Source organism: Charadrius vociferus, unplaced genomic scaffold, assembly GCF_000708025.1.
Source record: "Charadrius vociferus isolate BGI_N301 unplaced genomic scaffold, ASM70802v2 scaffold213, whole genome shotgun sequence".
Classification (NCBI taxonomy): Eukaryota; Metazoa; Chordata; class Aves; order Charadriiformes; family Charadriidae; genus Charadrius; species Charadrius vociferus.
In genome coordinates this window covers 1,422,715-1,441,752 of record NW_009647828.1, presented here as the reverse complement: position 1 = coordinate 1,441,752, position 19,038 = coordinate 1,422,715, and the positions used below count along the sequence as shown (strand labels likewise).

Below are 19,038 nucleotides of genomic sequence, written 5' to 3'. Positions count from 1 at the left end.
AAAACATTCGCTGTTTTGTTTTGGTTTTTTTTTTTTGTAAGCTATATTTTTGTATATTTAATTGCTATTTTAAAATTCTAATAATGCGTCTTTTTTGCTAATCACACTATTCTTAAGGAAAAATGAGGAAAGGAAAAAAAAAAAACCAACAACGGTTTGCATGTGATTTGACTTGAAATGTAAATAAAAGCCGGTTTTGGAAGCGAGGGTGTGTTTGCGGGAGGGGGGGAGACCTGGGAGACCCCAGCCATGTTAAAGGGAGCATCCCTCGTTGCTCAGCCCTGTGTCACCCCAGAGATGTCCCCAGTGGGGCTGGGACCTGCTGTGCCCTGTCTGGCCCCAGCCCTTTCTTGGGGGGGAGCCTGAAAAATGGGCTGGTTTGGGGCTGGGGATGTTCACGTTGTCTATGTCTCCTTGGCCCAGAGCAGAGCTTTGCTCCCGGTCATGGATTAAGGAAATCCCCCTCCCCCCCCCGCCGTCAGGGCAGGCTCGCTGCCCCACGCGCCCTGGAAATCCCCGGCCAAGGGGGATTTTGCAGGTCCTGGGCCCAGTGTGGGCTGCCCCACTCGGGAAGAGGAGGTTTCTCCTCCAAACAACCTTCCCTGCCCAGACCCTGGCCCGTGGACAGGGGCTAATGGAGGAGCTCAGCTCTCAGCCTCCACACTATGGGATTTCCTGGGGTCCTGCGCGAAACCCCATCTCCTGCTCACCTCATTTCACTGCTGCTCCTCCTCCAGGCTTCATGAGATGAGTGGAAAATCCTCTTTTCCTCCTCAGATCTCTGCTCTCCACCCCACTTATACCTGTCCCCATTTGGGTTGCTTAACTGGGGCCATCCCAGGATGCGATCCCTGCAGAAACCTGGTGCAAAGGAAGCAGGGCTCCCACCTTGCTATCCCCTGTCCTGCTGTCCCACCATCCCTGCCCAGCGCGGCAGGCTGCTGCCCTCTAGTGCTGGCTGCACCCCCAGAGCTGGGTGCTGGGGCAGGTCCCACCTGGAGATGTTCTGCTTCACCTTCTCCAGAAGGAAACACAAGGAATGACCTTCTTGCTGCCCTCTGAGTCATCTTCTGGAAGCTCCGGACAGTCACGGTCATGAAGAGCTCGCTGGGTGAAGTTTCCCGCTGGTGAGACAAAGCAGCAGAGGGTCTGGCCAAGCCACAGTCTGGATCTGGATCCAGCATCAAAATGCACGAAACACAATTTTTGTTATTTCCACCCCACAGTTCCTGCTCTGGAGAGATCCTTGCTTTCACCTCCAGTCCAACCTGTATCATCCATACATTGAAGGCCAAAAGGGCCACCAAAGCACCGATCATCACCTAGCACGGAAGTCTTTCATCAAACCCTAAAAAGCTGCAATTTGCCCCGGAACGATGCTAGAAACCTCCCTCACTGGACTTACCGGTGCTGGGAGCCTGCTGCTGCTAACAGAGGCGCCTGATCCCCCTCAGAAAGCCTCGGGGCTCCAAAGCCCAGCTGCAAAATTAAGCTCAGACCCAACCCCAGTCCCACACAAATCCACCTTCTCCGGGAAGGGCAGAGCCCTGCTCGCGTTGGGGTTTCAGTCAAACCTGGTTTAGAGCCCCATTTTTAAGGTACCCAGTTAAGAACTGCCCGCAGCATCACTCAGGCAGCAACCGAGCATCTGGAAGGCATTCTCTCACTACAAGCAACAGCCAAACATTGATTTTTCTTTTTTTCCCCCTCCATTAACGTGCTTTGCAATGCAATTTCCAGAGAGCAGAACACACGCAGGGAGTGAAAAGCAATTAAAGATGGCTGACAGTTATTGTTAATAAGCTGCTAATATCAACTGAAAGGGATGGACTCGTTTACACCCATTTCACCGGCGTGTTCGTGACAACTGCTCAGATCAATGTTCATCCCTTTGCTCTGTAGTGAGGAAGAGCGAGACAAGAAGCAAACGAGTTTCAAGTATATAAAAATAACTGTAATATTTTATTACAAGATGAAAAGAAAAAAACAATTTACAAAAAAATACACACAATACATCAGGGACTTTGGTGTTGGACATCAGACCACACAGGATCTACTCAAAATCCACAGAAAAAAGGAGTTACACACACAAGCGCGCAGAACGAACACCGGGAAACCCGTGGGACGCTGCTCCCGGGGACGCCAGCCTGGCACCTTCTCCAGCGCCGCAGGGAAGGGACTTCTTGCAGACGGGGCTGCAGAGGCACTGCAGGGGCGTCCCGGATCTCCACAGCCTCCCTCTGCCTCACAAAACCACCTCACCCTAGCTTCTTCCTCCCGCCAGTCTTCAGCTCCCAAAGGCTACTGCTATTAAAAAAAAAAAAAAACAAACTAGCCCCTCTTCTGTGCGTTAGGAGGACTCGGAGGAGATTTCTATATACCCTCCCACACTGACGTGCTCTGTGTAAAATCTAATAATTAGATTTCGGGACTAATTAAACCCAATAAGCCCACACCAGCCCAGCATATCACTGAAGTATTACACCAAGGAGCACTTGCAGGTCCTGGGCAGAAGGAGATTTCAGAAAGCCAAAGTGTGTTCCTCTTTCTTTTCCACGAGTCAAACCGGGGCCTGAGTTTTGACTGTGCGGGTGGGTGATCTGGCTGAAACGGCAGCCAGTGACATGCTGTGTATTACATTGTATGTGGTAGAGAAAGAGTTGAGTTGTTTTTAACACACCAACTTGGGGTATCTTTCATGCGATTTCACAAGAAATGAAGAATTAAGTGGTCTCCGATGCAATAGATCCCAAACAGGTTGTCCAGAGAAGGTGCGGGTGCCCCATCCCTAAAAACATTCAAGGTCAGGTTGGAGGGGGCTCTGAGCAACCTGATCTAGTGGAAGATGTCCCTGTCCCTGGCAGTAGGTTGGACTAGATGGTCTTTGAAGGCCCTTTCCGCCTCAAACCACACTATGACTCTATTATCCCCCTCATCCCCCTCACCTCTACAAGTAACACGTTACATCGCATGCAGAGCGGGATACGAAACCTGCACTATACTGAAGGAAAAGCACAAAAATTTTCTTCTGCTGACAGCACGCGGCAGAGATTACCTTTCACACACACACTATTCTTCCCCCTCCTCCCCCCCATTTTTTTTTTTTTTGCAGTTCCCAAATTACTGGATGCATTCAGGAAGTTCCAGGACCTCAATGAACTGAAGTTTAGAAAACGCCTTGCTTGACACTGTGCCTGCTGCCCGGGACACTCACCCTGCAGAGCTGACAGGGCACGCTTTCATAGAAATATCACGCAAGATCTAATCCAGCAAAGAGTACGTCTTCCAAAATTCGTAGTTTCTTCCCATTTCAGGCCCAAAAGAGAGGCAGATACCATGCAATGAACCCAGCGAGCTGTGGAACACCTTGCGACTGTTCTCGGATCTCAGGCTGCAGCAACAGGTAGAGCCAGACCCGATTTGCTGTGCTGCTACTGCACCTCTACTGCGCGTTCCTGCGGCCAAACTGCAATCTGCCAAACCGGCCTGGGCTGCCCAGCGCTGCGATTAGGCATCAAAACATGCATGGGGATCAGAGAGCTGAAAAGCAACTTATCTGAAAGGAAACCGTGACTTTAAAAGAAACCGTGACTTTAAAAGACGAGTTCGAGTCAGGATGACGGTCGTTCCAACGTCCTGGGATAAACCCCAAGAAGCCATCTGCACTTGGGTTTGATGGAAGAGCACTTCACCCTGCTGGTGGAAGGACGGCTTCTACACACAGCTGAGCTGCTCAGCTGGAAAGGCAGAGCACCGAAATGCAGAGAATGCTCTGAAGGGGTATCTCCATTTAGCTGACATCATCAAGGGAAGGTGCAGATGGCTCTTCAGAAAAGCAGGTTTTTCCCACTCCCCGGCTGGAGCGCAGTTACACCGAAATAACCGATGCTGGTAACGCGGCAAAGAGCATGCGACACCTGTCTCACTAAAGATCTTGTTCATTTCATAACGCAAGACCCAAGCCTGGGAAGAACTTCTGCAAAGAGCAGGGCAAAGCAGAGACAGGAGGAAGGAAGGTCAGATTACAAACCGTATGTGTGCGGCTTCTCTTTTTTTAAACTGCTGTCCGCTACCAGCATCTCTGTTGTTTTGAGAGATCATTTATTCGGAGTGCAATGAGCCATTTCTAAATCCACATCCTGAGGTCTTTAGGGGTTCCAAACTGCAGCGACCCAGTTTGCAGGCTGTCTGCAAGACCGCATGCACAGAGAAAACAGAGAAGCGTACAGCATGCATACGGGAAGGAGAGGTTTCCCCCAGAAACTACTAGTTTAGCAGTTAATAAACATAAAATGCAACATTACAGAGAAGATCCCGAGTGTATGACTGAAAGAAGAAGTAATCTCTTTGGTATCATTATATGCAGCCAAGTTTTACAACAGAGAAAAGAAACCCCAACCAAAAACCCTACGATTTCACCTTCAAATTTACTTTTAGCAGATCTCTGGGTCAGAGGCTGCCGGACACCCCTAGGGCCGTGCCAGCACTACAGCATACACCAAAAGGTTACTGTGGTCTGCACAGAAGTGTTACAGGCTGAAACCAGATCAGCCTGAGCAGATCAGGGGTACCCAAGACACGGGATCCGTGCCTTACCTTTTGTCTCTGATAATCTGTATACATAGATAAGAAACTGCGGTAACAGAAGTAAAGCCTCACTGATAGCACAAGGGTGTTCGACAGGCCACTGCGCGGGTCAGAGGAGACAGAAGTGGTCTGTAGGGTTTCTACATGCCACGGCTGTGCTGACGTTCTTTCTCCTTTACAGACAATTTACAGCGTAACGCGAACGCGATGCCTTTCATTTGCGGAACATAAGACGCTGCAGCTGAACTCTATAAAGTGTGAACTGGGTAGATATTCAGCACTCAAAGGAATCTTGATGGAGGGAATAGAGTGAAAGCCTTCTATTATGTCACCACCATTAAACATACGTAGAAGACTACATAAAAAGGGCTATTTGGTGTCAGCAACTAAATGCCCCAGAGATGTTCCAGATAAAACCGCCACCTTCAGTCAGCGTATTTGCATATATGCTCCTTTTGAACAAACCTGTGTTATAATTGAAGATGTATTTCTGTCTGTAAACAGTTGAAACCAAACAGTCCTTTCCTTTTCTCATTAGGTCACGCACAATTAGCTTAACAGTCACTGAACAGATGCTTTGAAGCGCAAGGTGGGCTTAGCGACCCAGGAAGCGCCCTGACTTCGTAGGTCCAATGTGCAGGACCTGCACGGAGTCAGGCTGAATCCAGGAGTTCCAGAAGAGCACCGACTGCACCGAAATAACCCTGAAGAGCAAACAGACAGGAGTATCTATCAAAAACTCAAACGTGGCCACACACCTGAGACAAAACCAATAACACTACACGTACGGTGTAATTTTAACAACTTATAAAGGAGAGTGGAAAGAAGTAACTATAGTTAGGTACATTACAAAATAGATTCTAACTATAATCATTGTATCGCAAAGCAGAGCTGCACTGAATCATCTACACTGTCAATGGTCTTAAAAGAAAAGTTCACAAGCAAGATGAAATTGGTAGTAGACAATTCTGGTATTAGCTACTGGAACAATATACATGTTTTTTCTGACCCTACACTGGGCATGGCAGTAACTGTGGCTGCAGTAACAAAGCACTGGGAACCTGCTGCAGAGCGTGTATCACCAACAGCTACAGACCCCACACGGCTGTTTCACGAAGGATTTGAATTTTGGCACGAGAAAGTAAATTTAAAAAGTAATTTCACCTCATGTTCCAAGAAAAGTGCTTTTAACTGTCCCTTCGACCAGTAGTCCAAAGCATATGCCAGAAGCCTCATTGAGATTGTATTGATCCGAAGGAAATTGCCAACAAACACCACTCGATTGATGTTCTGCAAGTAATAAGAGAAAAATAAACGGAACATTAAAGGCTGAATTCCATTTTCCATCTGCAATGATGAAACCCCCACCTTAGAGCAAGAAGAAAAAAGTTACACTTATAGTGCCTTTTAAAAATGCCACACACAGCTCTTCAAATACACTTTCCAGTGAGACTTGATGAAAAACAACCAGCTGAAAGCAGAGGGAAATCACCAGTCAACGTTAAAGCAACCAGGTCCAGAGAAACTTCATCATCCCAAATAGCTGTTCTGTCAGTTAAGGAGCATAACTACCTTGGTAAATGGGGATGGGAGCTGCAGAGAGAAGAGTTACAATGCATTTGCAGCTTTCTGAATTTGGAATTTTAAAACTGGACCAATCAGAGTCGATCTGCAAGCAAGAGATGACACCGAGTCGGCTTGGGGTCTGGAAGCAGCAAGAGGCAGTTCAAAAGAGCAAGGCGTTGAGATGGTGAGGAACTGCATCGGGAGGGGCCAGAGGCTACACCCAAACACACACACAAAAAAGAACCAAGTAAATGCTGAAAGCATGAGGCAGGATCTGCATAACATTATAAACATCCACAGTTCTATCAGAAAGCCATACCAGCCAGGTCACGTTAAGACACAGGCTCTTCTTCAGACTCTTCCAGACTACCCGTATAACACAGGTATAACTACAGCCTTTCTAACTTGGCAATCTGATTTTTTGCTATGAGATCCTTATACTGGCTAGGAGCACTGATCATCAAGTGCCATCTCCCCTCTCTCCCCCCGAACTCCGGCCTTTGAGGCATCATTAAAAAAGCTGAATGGCTCTCTGCTGTAAATCGGGGGGGGAGGGAATTTAGAAACCCGTAACTAACATAATTCTGAAAGGAAAAGACCAACCAAGTAGTGATGTTTTGGATTTAAATCAGACTTCCAGCCCAACTTTTCAATCTCAAAATAGTTCTCCTGAGCCAAGTGATGAAGTCTGAAGCTTTCTTGTTCTCCAACAAGAAACTAATTTTCAGTTCTTCCTCTTACTGAGGAATCAGGATCAAGTCCTATCTGCTACTTCACTCGCATCCTTCTATGGATTTCCCTTCCGTCCCCACATTCATTAACGCTTTCCCCTAACTACTCAGCATCTTCTCTGCGTTCAGCTGTGTACTCTAGAGTAAGGAGACTCAGCAGATGTATGGTGGGCAAGACTGTTTATAGTATGTCTTGCTTAGTTTCAGCAGTAAATGAAGGTAAAGAGTGAGCATTTGCCAACAGCAACAGGAGTCAGGAGGATGCCTCACCCCGTTAGCTCATCCCACAGGAACAGGCTCAGAATGGAGTGGAGAGCATGTCTCTGCTCTTTCATAGCCCTGTACAATGCTGCTTGACATGAATGCAACAAGGCAGCACTGTAAAGAAGCTGAAAGCACAAAGATACAGGAACGGCCGTGGAAGTGGTGGGGTCTGACCAAGACATCGAGAGCAACTTGTAAAAACAACAGAGGAAAGGCATCCAGCCTCCACGCCCCTCCACCCCACCTTTCCTTCTCTCTCAGCGGTTCCAAGAGCTGTAGTTGATCATACACCTTCTGTTCCTCAAACCACCGCAGACAAGCTGTTCAACTCCTGACCAAGCAGAAGACCTAATGAGACCAACAGCCAATTCCTAATTCATTCACAGCTCAATGATCTGGCTCAAAACTACACAAACGAGCAAGGACAAAATCTACTGAAGAAACCAAAACGAGCAGATTACAACTTACTGACCATCCAAAAAGACGAGTATAAACGCGCATCTACAGAAGTGTATGCAGGGAACGAGAGATTTTGCGTGACAGCAGCACACACGTGATGCTTCAGACAGGAAGCAATGAAAGAGACTTCCCCTTAATACCTCATTAAGTGCACACATCCGTGCTATGGAGCCAATGTTATTAGTGATGGTTATTAAAGTAGCCTTCGCGAGGTCCTCTTTGCTGACAGATTCCCGCTTCTCCTTGCTCATCATGTTTCCAAAGCTGTAAAGACAGTTTTCGGGTTAAAGGTTCATTTGCATCAGAATTCCAGGAGAAAATGGGAACTGCTAATTTAACGGAAGTGATTAATCTTCAAGTATTTCTTTCTAACTTTAAAAAGCATTGCTATCAGTAATTTAGATCTGGTAAAACAGAACAACAAAAGGAACGGTAGCTCTCCTAAGAGACGTAAATCCAGTTTTCTATCCTTGCAGAATTTCCCATGAATATAAAAATCAGCCAAGTCATTACCTGGATGCTACAGCCCAGCCTGGCAATCCGAATCGCTCGTAGTCTCCTCCATAAATGTCCCGCACTAGTTTGTCCACTTTGGTACTGTCTCCATGGGAAGCCATCTCTAGGGCCTCTTCAAAGGTGGAGCAACCGGTAAGAAGACAGCAGAGACCGAAAAAGGTTCCCCCTCCAAGGCTGCAACATAAAGCAAAATTAAAGTCACCTGTCTTGCTTCTAAAGAGACAGAGAAAGAAAATGGCTCGTTCCACTGAAAGCTTGGATTACTCAGCTATGCTCAGTTAGCTCAGGTTGCCCCATTCCTTCAGCTTCTTCTCCTTCCAGTGAGAGCAATCTTGGAAAAGCAGCAGTTTTCTTGAAATCTCTTACTTTCAAATAACTTACAGCCTGTAAGGAATCCCACACCCTCACAGTCTTCTGCAGAGGGCATGTTTCTAAATGACAAATTAATTTTCTTATTTTACAATATCCACCTTCCTCCCAGCAGTCAGAGAAGTCAATCTTAAAATAAAGATTAGTCCTGAGGGATAACTGGAGTATTAGGGCACAGCTGTTCAAAATTTAGAGGAAAAAACTTCATCCCTGTTCACTTTACTGTGCACACATGCCAATAATGATGTATAGTAAGAGTAAGGTTTGTTCTTGGGGGGCGGGGGGTGTGGTGTTTATTATTATTGCTAACTTTCAGGAAATGTAGGAAAGCTTAAAGCCACAGAGCTCTTTGGCTTTGTCTGGCAACAAGAGTCGCATCTTCAAGAAGGGTAGCTGCAGCAGTCCAGCAACTGTCTGGGGAATTACTACTGTGCCAGCATCCCTTCCACCAAAATAAGGTAACTTTTGGAAGTCAGGATGCAAATCTCTACCACTAGGATCAAAGCTAACAGTTGTTCAGATGATCCTGATGAGTATACTTGAAATGATCCCAAACTACAGGATCTCTCTCTGATGGCAAATAGAACAGTTTAGAAGCTGTGTTTTCAGTTGCCCTGCTGCAGGAATTAAATAAACTGGTTGCAGTAAGGAAACCAAAACATGAAATTCAGATTTTCTCTTTCAGGAAGGATCCCTGTTGGCAGAGATGAAGGACTGCAGTAAAAGCAAGAGCTCAGTCATTCAACTCACCAGCTTGCCCCTGAAAATGTCATCTACAATGAAGAAACACATTCCAGATTCTAAAACAAAACGCAAAGTGAATTTACCTCCTCCCGGCACTCACCTGGTACCCGTTACCCGTTTATAGTTTTCTTTTGAATACACAGCCAAAATGCTGACCCCTGAGCCAATGTTCACCAAGAGGAGAGGATACGGATTCTCCAGGTTGAATGGGAGCTTCTGACATCTTTCAGCATCCGTCGGGTTTTCAAAATAGTAGCACTCTGAATGTCCATTGAATCCAACTGAATCAATGTACAAAACTCCTTTAATAAGGCAATCGAGTTCATCTAGCTTACAAAGCTGAAGGTCACCCATCTGTCAGGAAAAAAAAAGAAAAAGAAGAATATTCAACAAGTAGCTAGGGATCTAATGTTTATGCTCAAGGCTAGAAAAATGCATTCACTGCAGGCTAAATTCAGCTAGCTCCATTACTCCCCGTGGTGGCTGAGAGAAGTACAGACCACAGGAGGGCTTCATCTTTCTCCATGCACATGGACTGCTAACTACTCCAGCCCTAAAGTGTGTAGACATGCAAGAGGGGGGGAATCAAACAACTGGATCCACAGATGGATGCCAAGGGAATCCCATCAACTTCCAAGGGTCTGATTTAGGCCCTGACTCTGAGGCATTAGCATGAAAAACAAAGAAAAATGAGAAGGGACTTAACTGTTGGACCGAAAAAAAACCCACAACAAAAAACCAACCCAGCCAAAAAACCACCCAGAAAACAGAGGAAGTTATGAAATTGTCACTGCCTCGACTGGGCAAAAAGCCTCCATGTTTGGTTCATTTTTTCAAGCCCTGGTTAAACAAAGTATTTATCACACATGTTTTTCACCTATGAACAAGACTCAAACTTACAATGAAGCCACACAATGTCAAATTCCAGCTACTAACCTCCTTTCAGTTAATTCACCACCAAATTTGACTGAACCTCAATCAGCTCACTCACATGCGTGTTAGAAATGAAACCACATGAGCAAAGGAACAATAAAACAAATATTAAGCATGTGAAAGACAGCAATGAGAAAGAAACCCACACGACTGAGATCAGCATAACCAGAGACTACTAATACAGAGAAAGTCTTGTAAGAGCACACGCCATGGAAGTTAGAGAATAATTTTAGAGTTACAGGGATGTTACATGCACTTTCAGGAAAGAAAGTATCCTAATTTGGAGATGCGAACTTGACTCCACATGCTGTTTCCTGAACCAAGTTTAATTTGAGTTAGGTACACTCTTCTAAAGCTAAGACTTAAAGAAGTTTTAGAGTCTGCAGAGAAAGGTTTCTAGTTTTCAGCCTTAAGAAAATTTCACTAACAGATCCTAATTGTATAGAAGCCAAAAATGCATACTGTGAGAAAGTCCTGCTCAAATTTGTACGCTCCACCTCCCGTGGCACATAAGGTAGTATGGAGGCTTGAGAAGTGTTTTTCGCTTCCCATTTGAATAAAAGCAGGCATGTCATGAGTAGGAAAGCGTATAAAGTGCAGATTGCCTTTACGTCCACACAGGGTAAGGTCCTTTAGTTCAAGGTGCACATCCCGAATGCCTGTAGATCCATAGGCTACGTTTGATGTCAGGTATTTGCGGATGCTTTTGAGATTTTCCACTTCTTCCTCTTCTTCTTCAGCAGTGATGTCCTTTGGTTCAAAATAAACAAGTTTGACCAAGGTCCCTCCGATATCCAAGCCAAACCAAGGAAAGACTAAAGAGAGGAGGAAAAAAAAAGAGAAAGAAAAAGAAACAGGGTATGAGACTGTCATACTACCAGCAAAATACTTATAAACTGAATTAATTCAGGCAATTCTCTAGGGACTCTGAGATGCAGGCTTGTTTGATCTATTCATTTCTAAAGTGGAAAACGCAAGAGTAAATGTTAGCAGTCTCATCTGTTTTGACAAGTGTGGCTGAGACTCCTCTGTACGTGGACTTCACTCCTGTTCTGAGATACGTCGTGTTCAGGAGCTCCCAACATTTGGTATGCAATCCTCAAAATACACACAGCACCATCACCACTGAAGGCACACACAGCGCAGGTCTGACAGTATCCATACATCAGCTAGATACTGCTGCAATTTTAATCCCCAGCTATTTCTTTTATAAAGTTCTGAGCCAGAGCCAAGGATAATACCAGTGCTTTCACATCAAAGGGATGTACAAACGTTAACTAATTACAACACATAACTGAGGTAGACAAGTAATCTAAGATGCCCCAGGGAGACAAAAACAAATGTCTAATTGGATTATTTTATTAGTCAAATTCCCCCATGGTACAAAATATGCATTAGTGTCAGGCCCAGCAACATTTACAGCTGTATTAGATAATGAGCTTCTTGGAAAAGATCAAGAGAAAACCCTGATCAGATGGAATCTGCGATTAGAGCCGAGAGCTGGAACAGATTAATATTACTATTAATGAGCTAAAGGATAGGCTAGAGCTAACAAGATACACGGGCTCCAGAGCAAAGAGAAAAATGTAGCCACATGTTATGGCTTACAGCAGCAGGATTCAACCCTTACGTTTTTTCCAAAAGGAAAAAAATAAACGCTTAGAAAATAAACCTGAATGCAGCATAGATGTTACTAACGTTCCTCTGGGAAGAAGGATCCCAGGTTTTAATAAAATTCTTACACGTCACAGACAGGAATGATAACATGCTACCGTTATTTTTGCAAAATATGTTTGCTTATCTGCAGACAGATAAGCATGCAACACAAAGAAGCCCTCGTTCCTACCGCCATTTGAAAGCGAGTGTCCTTCTGGTTAAACTTGGGGAAGCACCAGCCACCCCCAGAAAAGAGAACTGCCCAAGCAAGAGCATGTTCCTTGTCCCTTCGTCCAGGCAGCGCAGGAGTTGCACGCCGAGGTCCCGCCACTCGAACTGCAGGAGCACTAAGCAGAGAGCAATACCTAAATACCCAGAGGCAGCACTTAAGAAAGCTGAACAGCAAAGAAAACAACTCAGGGGTACAAGGGGAACTCACTCCCAGACCAAATGATCTTTAAAAAGCCACAAACCCGGCAGGCAAGCATGTTTGAAGACGATGTATTTTCTCCTTGGCAGGTTAACTTGGCTGCTGTACAGAGCAGAGGTAAAACAGGCCCTTTTAGAGCATCACAGTTCCCCAGGAGCTGCTAGAACCATCCGTTACCCACGTTATTTTTAAATCACCGAGTTATTTTTATATAGTTACATAGAGGCCACCCCCAAACATCACCAAAAGAAATCTTGAAAGAAGATGCAAGCTCTATTTTAGGAGGCACATCTACATCTCAATCATCTTCTATTTCTAATGCATTTACTTCAAACAAGAACAGACATAAAAATAACTGCTCATGAATGGGAGAGAGAGAAATCTGAATCACAGTCCAATGAAGAGAGAAAGCAGGAGCAATTCAAGGACTTTTTTTCATGACAATTTCTCATTCTGTACTCCAGAATTCAGAATTGCAAACTCTATCGGGATTTCAGGATGGAAAGTCGACCCCAAGCTTCACTTGGCATATGCGTCTTACTTCAAGACTCCCTCATAAAAACCTTACTATAGCTAAATTAAACAGTTAAGTTACTTCTCAAGAGAGGAATGTTGGCTAACTGGGCCTCATCGCATAACGTCAGGAGAACCATATCCCCAGGGACACCAGACCAGGAGGAACACCCTCATGGGAAGGAGAGTCCAAGACCCCAGAGCATAAGTGAAGGGAAAGGGAGGACAAACTTCAGGAGGTTTGCACGCCTAAAAGAAAGCCCCTTGTCGTGGAGGACTGTGGCAACAGCAGCTCAGCTGGCAAAAAGACATGACAGAGACCACGACCACGTCAACAGGGACATCGATGCTCTACTCTGCATGGCAGGCATCAGGGCAGCAAACACCAAGTGTCTGCTTGCTTCACTCACCTGCTCACCCTGACACCTTAAACCTAAAAACCTGTACGCAGGCCCACCTGATGCAATATTAAAGCCATCTCCAATATGGCATATACATCTGTAAGTCAGCAGTCCCCATATTAATGGCAGAATAGGACTCCCTTGAAGTGTTTTGTCTTTTCTTTAAATCAAAGTCCTAGACTTACCAACTAACTACCACAGCTTTGAACAAGGATCATGCCCTGCTATTGAGAGAAGCAGCAATACAAATACCATGAATGTCACACAGGTAAAAACAGGGCACTGGCAGCTAAACCAGTCTTCTGCTGCTGCTCCAGTCCCGCTGGGGACTGGAACTGGTAAACACCACTCTATTAAATACCCAGTTCATGTATAGGATCACTAAAACCAGTTCCCCCACACGCGCTGTACTATTCAATACTGCTTAAACTCTGTTGTAAAACTAGCAAGGTCTACAGAAGAAAAGGAAGAGGAAGAGGCTTCCCATGTTACTCAGCCAAGTCTTCTCCTGTCTGTTGTGGTCGCTAACATCTTGGACTCCCTTTTCACAAATTTCCCACTCTTAAAAGCACTCGGCTGCTTTACCATCTTTGCTCTGACAATGGAATTGGTTCCACAAAGCTCCTGTCCTCGTGCAGGGAAACCTCCTTTCTGATTTCTGGAATATATTTGTTCCTGTCAGGACATGCAAATTTTTTTCTGCATGATGAAGCCTACACTTTTTTTTAAGCATTCCCACCCTTGTATTTAGAGATAGCAATCCTTTCCCTAACTCACTTTGCCAGGCTATGCAAGGTTAAGAACAGAGAGAGCACAGGCTGGGGTCTTAGAGATGCCCTTGTTGGGATGCAGCAGAAAAGCATCCAAACACTAAGGCACGGTGCCTTGCTGAAGCCACATAACTGAAAATGCCATACGGGCTGCTTCATCACAAGCTAACGGGCTTCCACTTCAGAGCAGCCACTCAGCTGGTGGTACATGCACTTGTTCAGTAGAATAACACTAGTTCATTTTAAAGTTGGCCATGAAGTTCACCCACCAAACTCCTACATTCAGAGACACAAACCTTCCAGGTTTTAGGGCATAAGAATCACCAACTCGGTCCATCAGTTTAGGAAGCTTTCCTAGTGACAAAAAAAAGATAGCAGCTCCTTAGAAACTTCATCCCGGCTCACTCTTGGTGCCCTCAAGACCTTCTCTTTTTCATATCTATAAATTTACTTCTTATTCAGGTGTTGTTATAGCTGCCACTGAACTAGCAGAACATCAAGCGTGGGGTTAAACCACGCCAGTTATCCATGGCCGCACAGCTTGGTGTAAACTGCAGTCAGGTTGGGCTCAGGGTTTACTAGTTCTCACTCACCACTGACCCTGCTAAATCCCAGCTGGCCCCGAGAAGAGCATCCAACCATCCACACTGGGACACAGCCTCAGCTCGGAGCTGGCTTCACACATCTGTGCAGCACCAGCTGTGGGAAGCCTCTGCACGGAGCAGCTGGTGTTCTCAATCTGCCAACAGCTCAGCTACACCTTCAGTAACTCACCAGGGACAAATTCTAAAAGATAGCCTATTAAAGTAATTAACTTAAACCAAATGATTCTTAATTATGGATCTCTCATTATATACCTCCCAGCCACAGGTTAAGAATCCAAGGAAGAACTGTGCTAGCTCAAAATTAAGTACTTCTTTAACAACGTACTGTAAAGGATTTTCTATGCAGTAAAACCTGCACAGAGCACTCAAATTGGGACATGGGAAAAACTTCCCCTATAAACCCATTTTTGTAGGAAAGGGGTGTGGCACACACAAAAAAGAGGAGGACATTATTTCAACAACATGGAGGAATGCTTTTTTTTGTACGCTTACAGGAAGTCAGCCAACATGAACATGCAGGGCAGCAACAGCTCTTCCATATCTGAGAACTAGAAAAATCCGTGCCTTCAAAGGGAGGAAGGAGGAAGCTCTCTTGGATGAATGCCATCACCATCTGCTACTGAGATTTCTCTTAAAACACTGATTTTTCCCAGCATCTACCATGCAGCTGAAAGCCATCCAAAGATCTCTCCATTTTAAGCCTCTGAAGCATTTTTTTTCCCCGAGAGCTGCTGCAGAAGACGGCAGATCTAGAGCAGCGTGAGAACTGGTGGCATCCAGGAGCCTTTGGGCAGCCCAGAGGCTGATTTTTCTCAGTCAGAAGGTTCTGCTGAAATAACCAGTGCAAGAAGACACCAGCTTTAATGGCCAAGGCAGAAAATGCAAACGCTGCCTCTCTTCACCACCTCCCCGCTACTTGGAGCCCTCCGTGCTGGGAAGGAGCCTCGCGTGTCTGTCCTTTCCAAGCGCTCACCAGCCAGGGAATGATGAGCAGGATGAGAAACCCAGAGGCAGAGCACCTGAAGAGCATCACAGTGTGAACCTCTACACTCTCCTCTTGCTCAGCACCTGGGGCTGGGGACAGACATTTTGGTAGGGCTTGTTGCAACAGGACAAGGGGTAATGGTTTTAAACTGAAAGAGGGTAGATTTAGACTAGATAAAAGGAAAAAATTTTTTACAATGAGGGTGGTGAAACACTGGCACAGGTTGCCCAGAGAGGTGGTAGATGCCCCATCCCTAAAAACATTCAAGGTCAGGTTGGACGGGGCTCTGAGCAACACGATCTAGTTGAAGATGTCCCTGCTCATTGCAGGGGGTTGGACTAGATGACCTCTAAAGGTCCCTTCCAACCCAAACCGTGCTATGATTCTATGACCTTCCAGGAAGTGTTTAGTCTCTCCCTGGGTATTTGGACATTCACAAGAAAGGCAGGAAATCCTCTTCTCAAAGCCAGAACCGCGCTCCATTCAAAACCCTCTTTTTCCCTAAAGAAACACTATATATTACTTTGTTAGCACGATGACAGCCACGAACCCCGCTCTCAAACATTGTGTAAGACAAAAAAATAAATCCAACAGTATTCAGTGTGAAAAGCAGCAGGAGTACAAAGAAAGTGACTTAAGGAACTGGCAAGACTGTGGCACCACTCAGCAGATCAGGCACAAAACAATGAACCTTATTTTCACTTGCTTCCCTAATGAAACATACTGCAACAGCAGCTATAAAGCATCTTAAAGCATTTTTTTTCCAATAAAAAAATTCTTCATCGTTTGGCCTGACAAAGTATTGTTTTCTTGTAGCATTTCTCGTGCTTTTAAAAAGCAGCTCTATACATACATTTTCAAACACACAATTTAAATACAGCTCTTTGCCTTAAAAATAAAACTTCTTCTAATGGACAAATCTATGGATACGCAACAACAAACAAAAGAGCAGCCTGCAAACAAAGTTAAGGGCTTACAGCTAGCAGTAAATAACCTCACACACAGAAAAGCTCAAGGACACTATGTGTTCCTACAGCAAGAGCGCTGCCACCCTCCCTTCATCTTCAAATCCCTTTTAGAGTTAGACTGTAAGCTCTTTGGGGCAAGAAAAACAGAATTCTTTTATTTGTTATGTAAATTACTTCATAAAAGTGGATAGTATATAAATAAAAGAAACTCAACGGACTTATTTTGAAAGCTGCAGAAGTGTCACGATGAAAGAGGCGATATAATTAAAGATCTCCATGGTGGATTTTCTTCATACGACAAGCAGCTCAAGTTGTATTTCAGACTGATCCTTAAGTTAGGAGCCAATTATACCAGATGCTAAAAAGATCTGCCTGCAGAGGAGCAATGAAGACTGACGATTTAGTTGAGCCTATGACAGCATCTCTACGCTTACTCTAAAATAGTCAACGTTATATTTTAATAGTGTTAAATTTTACAGCTGGGGAAAAAAAAAAAATCATAATTTAATATAAAGCGACACTAAGTCTACATATCCTCCCATCTCTAAAAATAGACTCTGCTAGGAATTCACATTTCATACACAATTCCGGAACATAAAAAGGTATTTAAAAAAAAAAAATCAAAGCTTAAATTTTCTACTGCAAAGGAGCTGCCAAAACAGTCTTTTATTTGTACCTCTACTTGGATACTGTGTATATTGAGAATTTAAAGCAATGTGTACATTACGTCTTTCCATGATTCTGATAGAAGACACTAAAACTTAAAATACAAAAAAAAAAAAAAAAAGAGGGATCAGTTGAAAGGACTACAGTATGGATGAGGATGTGCTTTTTTTTAAAAACCACACATGCATACATTTTGAGAAACTACTTGCAGGGTGTTCTTCTTGACATTTTAGTTATAGGCTTTATTTTGGAATTCATGAATACCCTACAATACCAATACACTTTATGCAACTAACTAACTTACTTCCCCTTCCCTTCCTTTTGTCAAACAGTAAAACATTATGGATGATGCCTAGCAAAAACATCAAAAAAGCTTTTTTTTTTTTTTTTTTTAAGAGAACTAACAGGCTACAGAAAGGAGAAGCATACTTTGTTACCCAGGGAAATAACCTAAACTCATCTCTGCCAAGAAAAGCAGGTTTTCAGGAAGGAGAAGAGCAGTACAGCAGCACAGGAGAGCTAGGAGCGAGTGAGGGAAGGCGAAAAGGGGGGAAGCTGATGAACTGCATCACTGACCTATTTCTCTTATCATAAGGAATATCCATTACAACAAAATATCCCGCTGCTCATTATGATCTGGTCATCATTGGTCTTATGTCTGGCACTTAAACCTACCCACAGCAAGCCATTTGGTATCCCACAACTACGTTAAAGTAAATGTAAATATCTTCTTTACTCATCTGGGGTATTTCCAGTCCAGTTTTTAAGTGTAGATTTCAATAATGGTACCAGTAATTCATTACCAGAAAGGAATTCTTCTGTATTGTCTCTGGAGCTGATAAAGCTTTTTCTGTACTATCATTTCTGCCAGTACTAATAAGCCTGTCAAGTTCCTCTTCACATCCCAGCAACATTAACACTCCAAAGCAGCTAGGAACTTCAACAAATCCCTGCTTCACAACGTTTTCAAGGACACTTCTCACTCCCGTATGAGAGCAACAGCGTCCTTGACTTCTTCTCCTTTTGCCTGTGGCACACTGAAAATCACAGCGCCTGCGATAAAGCTCTTTAGTTCCTTGAAGGGCACCAAGAACACATTTAATAGCCCAAGGTGCAGGAAAGCACACAGCTCGGATGTTGATTGTACTGTTGCAGGTCAGGTTATTTCAGATATATCCAATCTAATTCCCCTCGGTCTCAGACCTTCCCTGATCTCTGCAGTGAAACAGTCCTCGCTGCACATTACTGGTACAGACAGATGACTATGGAGGAAGAAAGATCACAAGCTTGAACTGCAGCCCGCTGAAATCCTTTCATTCCTGGGGAAGCAGGGCTCATCTGCCAGGGCATCTGCCAGCCCAGGCAGCAAGACAAGCCTCAAGGTCACCAAGCTTGTCTGCCACATACCAGCAGCAGACAAGTGGGAGCTAAAGTAGGACATTTTTGATCATACGCCCATTAAGCGGTTTGCGTTCATTTAGGCTTGCTTGAATCTTCCGTAGTGTGGGATTGAGCATTTTAACTTCAAAATGTAATTTACTCTGACATCAGACATTGTCCCTATTAAGGGATATACTCGTTCAAGCACATTTCTCTTCCAATTATCACAAAAATCACTTAGGAAACACAGGCTACGCTGTAAACCCGAATCATACTACGCTGACCTTCCAGACTGGATCCAAATCTTGTCTTGGAAGCTGCCAGAACACCTATTTTCCTAAAAGTATCCCACGCCAGTCTCTGCATTTAACTTTACTGCAGCAAACCAGAACATCAATGCCCAACTTTAAACTAAATTTTCCATACAAGAAACAGAAACTGCCCTCAAGCAAGACAGAACAGTATAATCACCTAATGGATAGCTCCACATATGTC

General features: G+C 44.5%; 1 protein-coding gene across 1 annotated transcript in view; it reads right to left on the bottom strand.

Annotated features, from left to right (window-relative positions):
• Positions 1-5,205: 5,205 nt before the first annotated feature.
• PANK2 (pantothenate kinase 2) overlaps positions 5,206-19,038 on the bottom strand; it is a 17,937-nt gene continuing 4,104 nt past the window's right edge. The window contains exons 2-7 of the mRNA XM_009882550.1: positions 10,632-10,984; positions 9,337-9,590; positions 8,121-8,297; positions 7,748-7,871; positions 5,752-5,877; positions 5,206-5,291 (exon numbers count right to left, since the gene is read on the bottom strand). Of these exons, the coding sequence (XP_009880852.1) occupies positions 5,241-5,291; positions 5,752-5,877; positions 7,748-7,871; positions 8,121-8,297; positions 9,337-9,590; positions 10,632-10,984 (1,085 nt within the window). The 3' untranslated portion in view covers positions 5,206-5,240. The remainder of the gene's footprint in view (positions 5,292-5,751; positions 5,878-7,747; positions 7,872-8,120; positions 8,298-9,336; positions 9,591-10,631; positions 10,985-19,038) is intronic.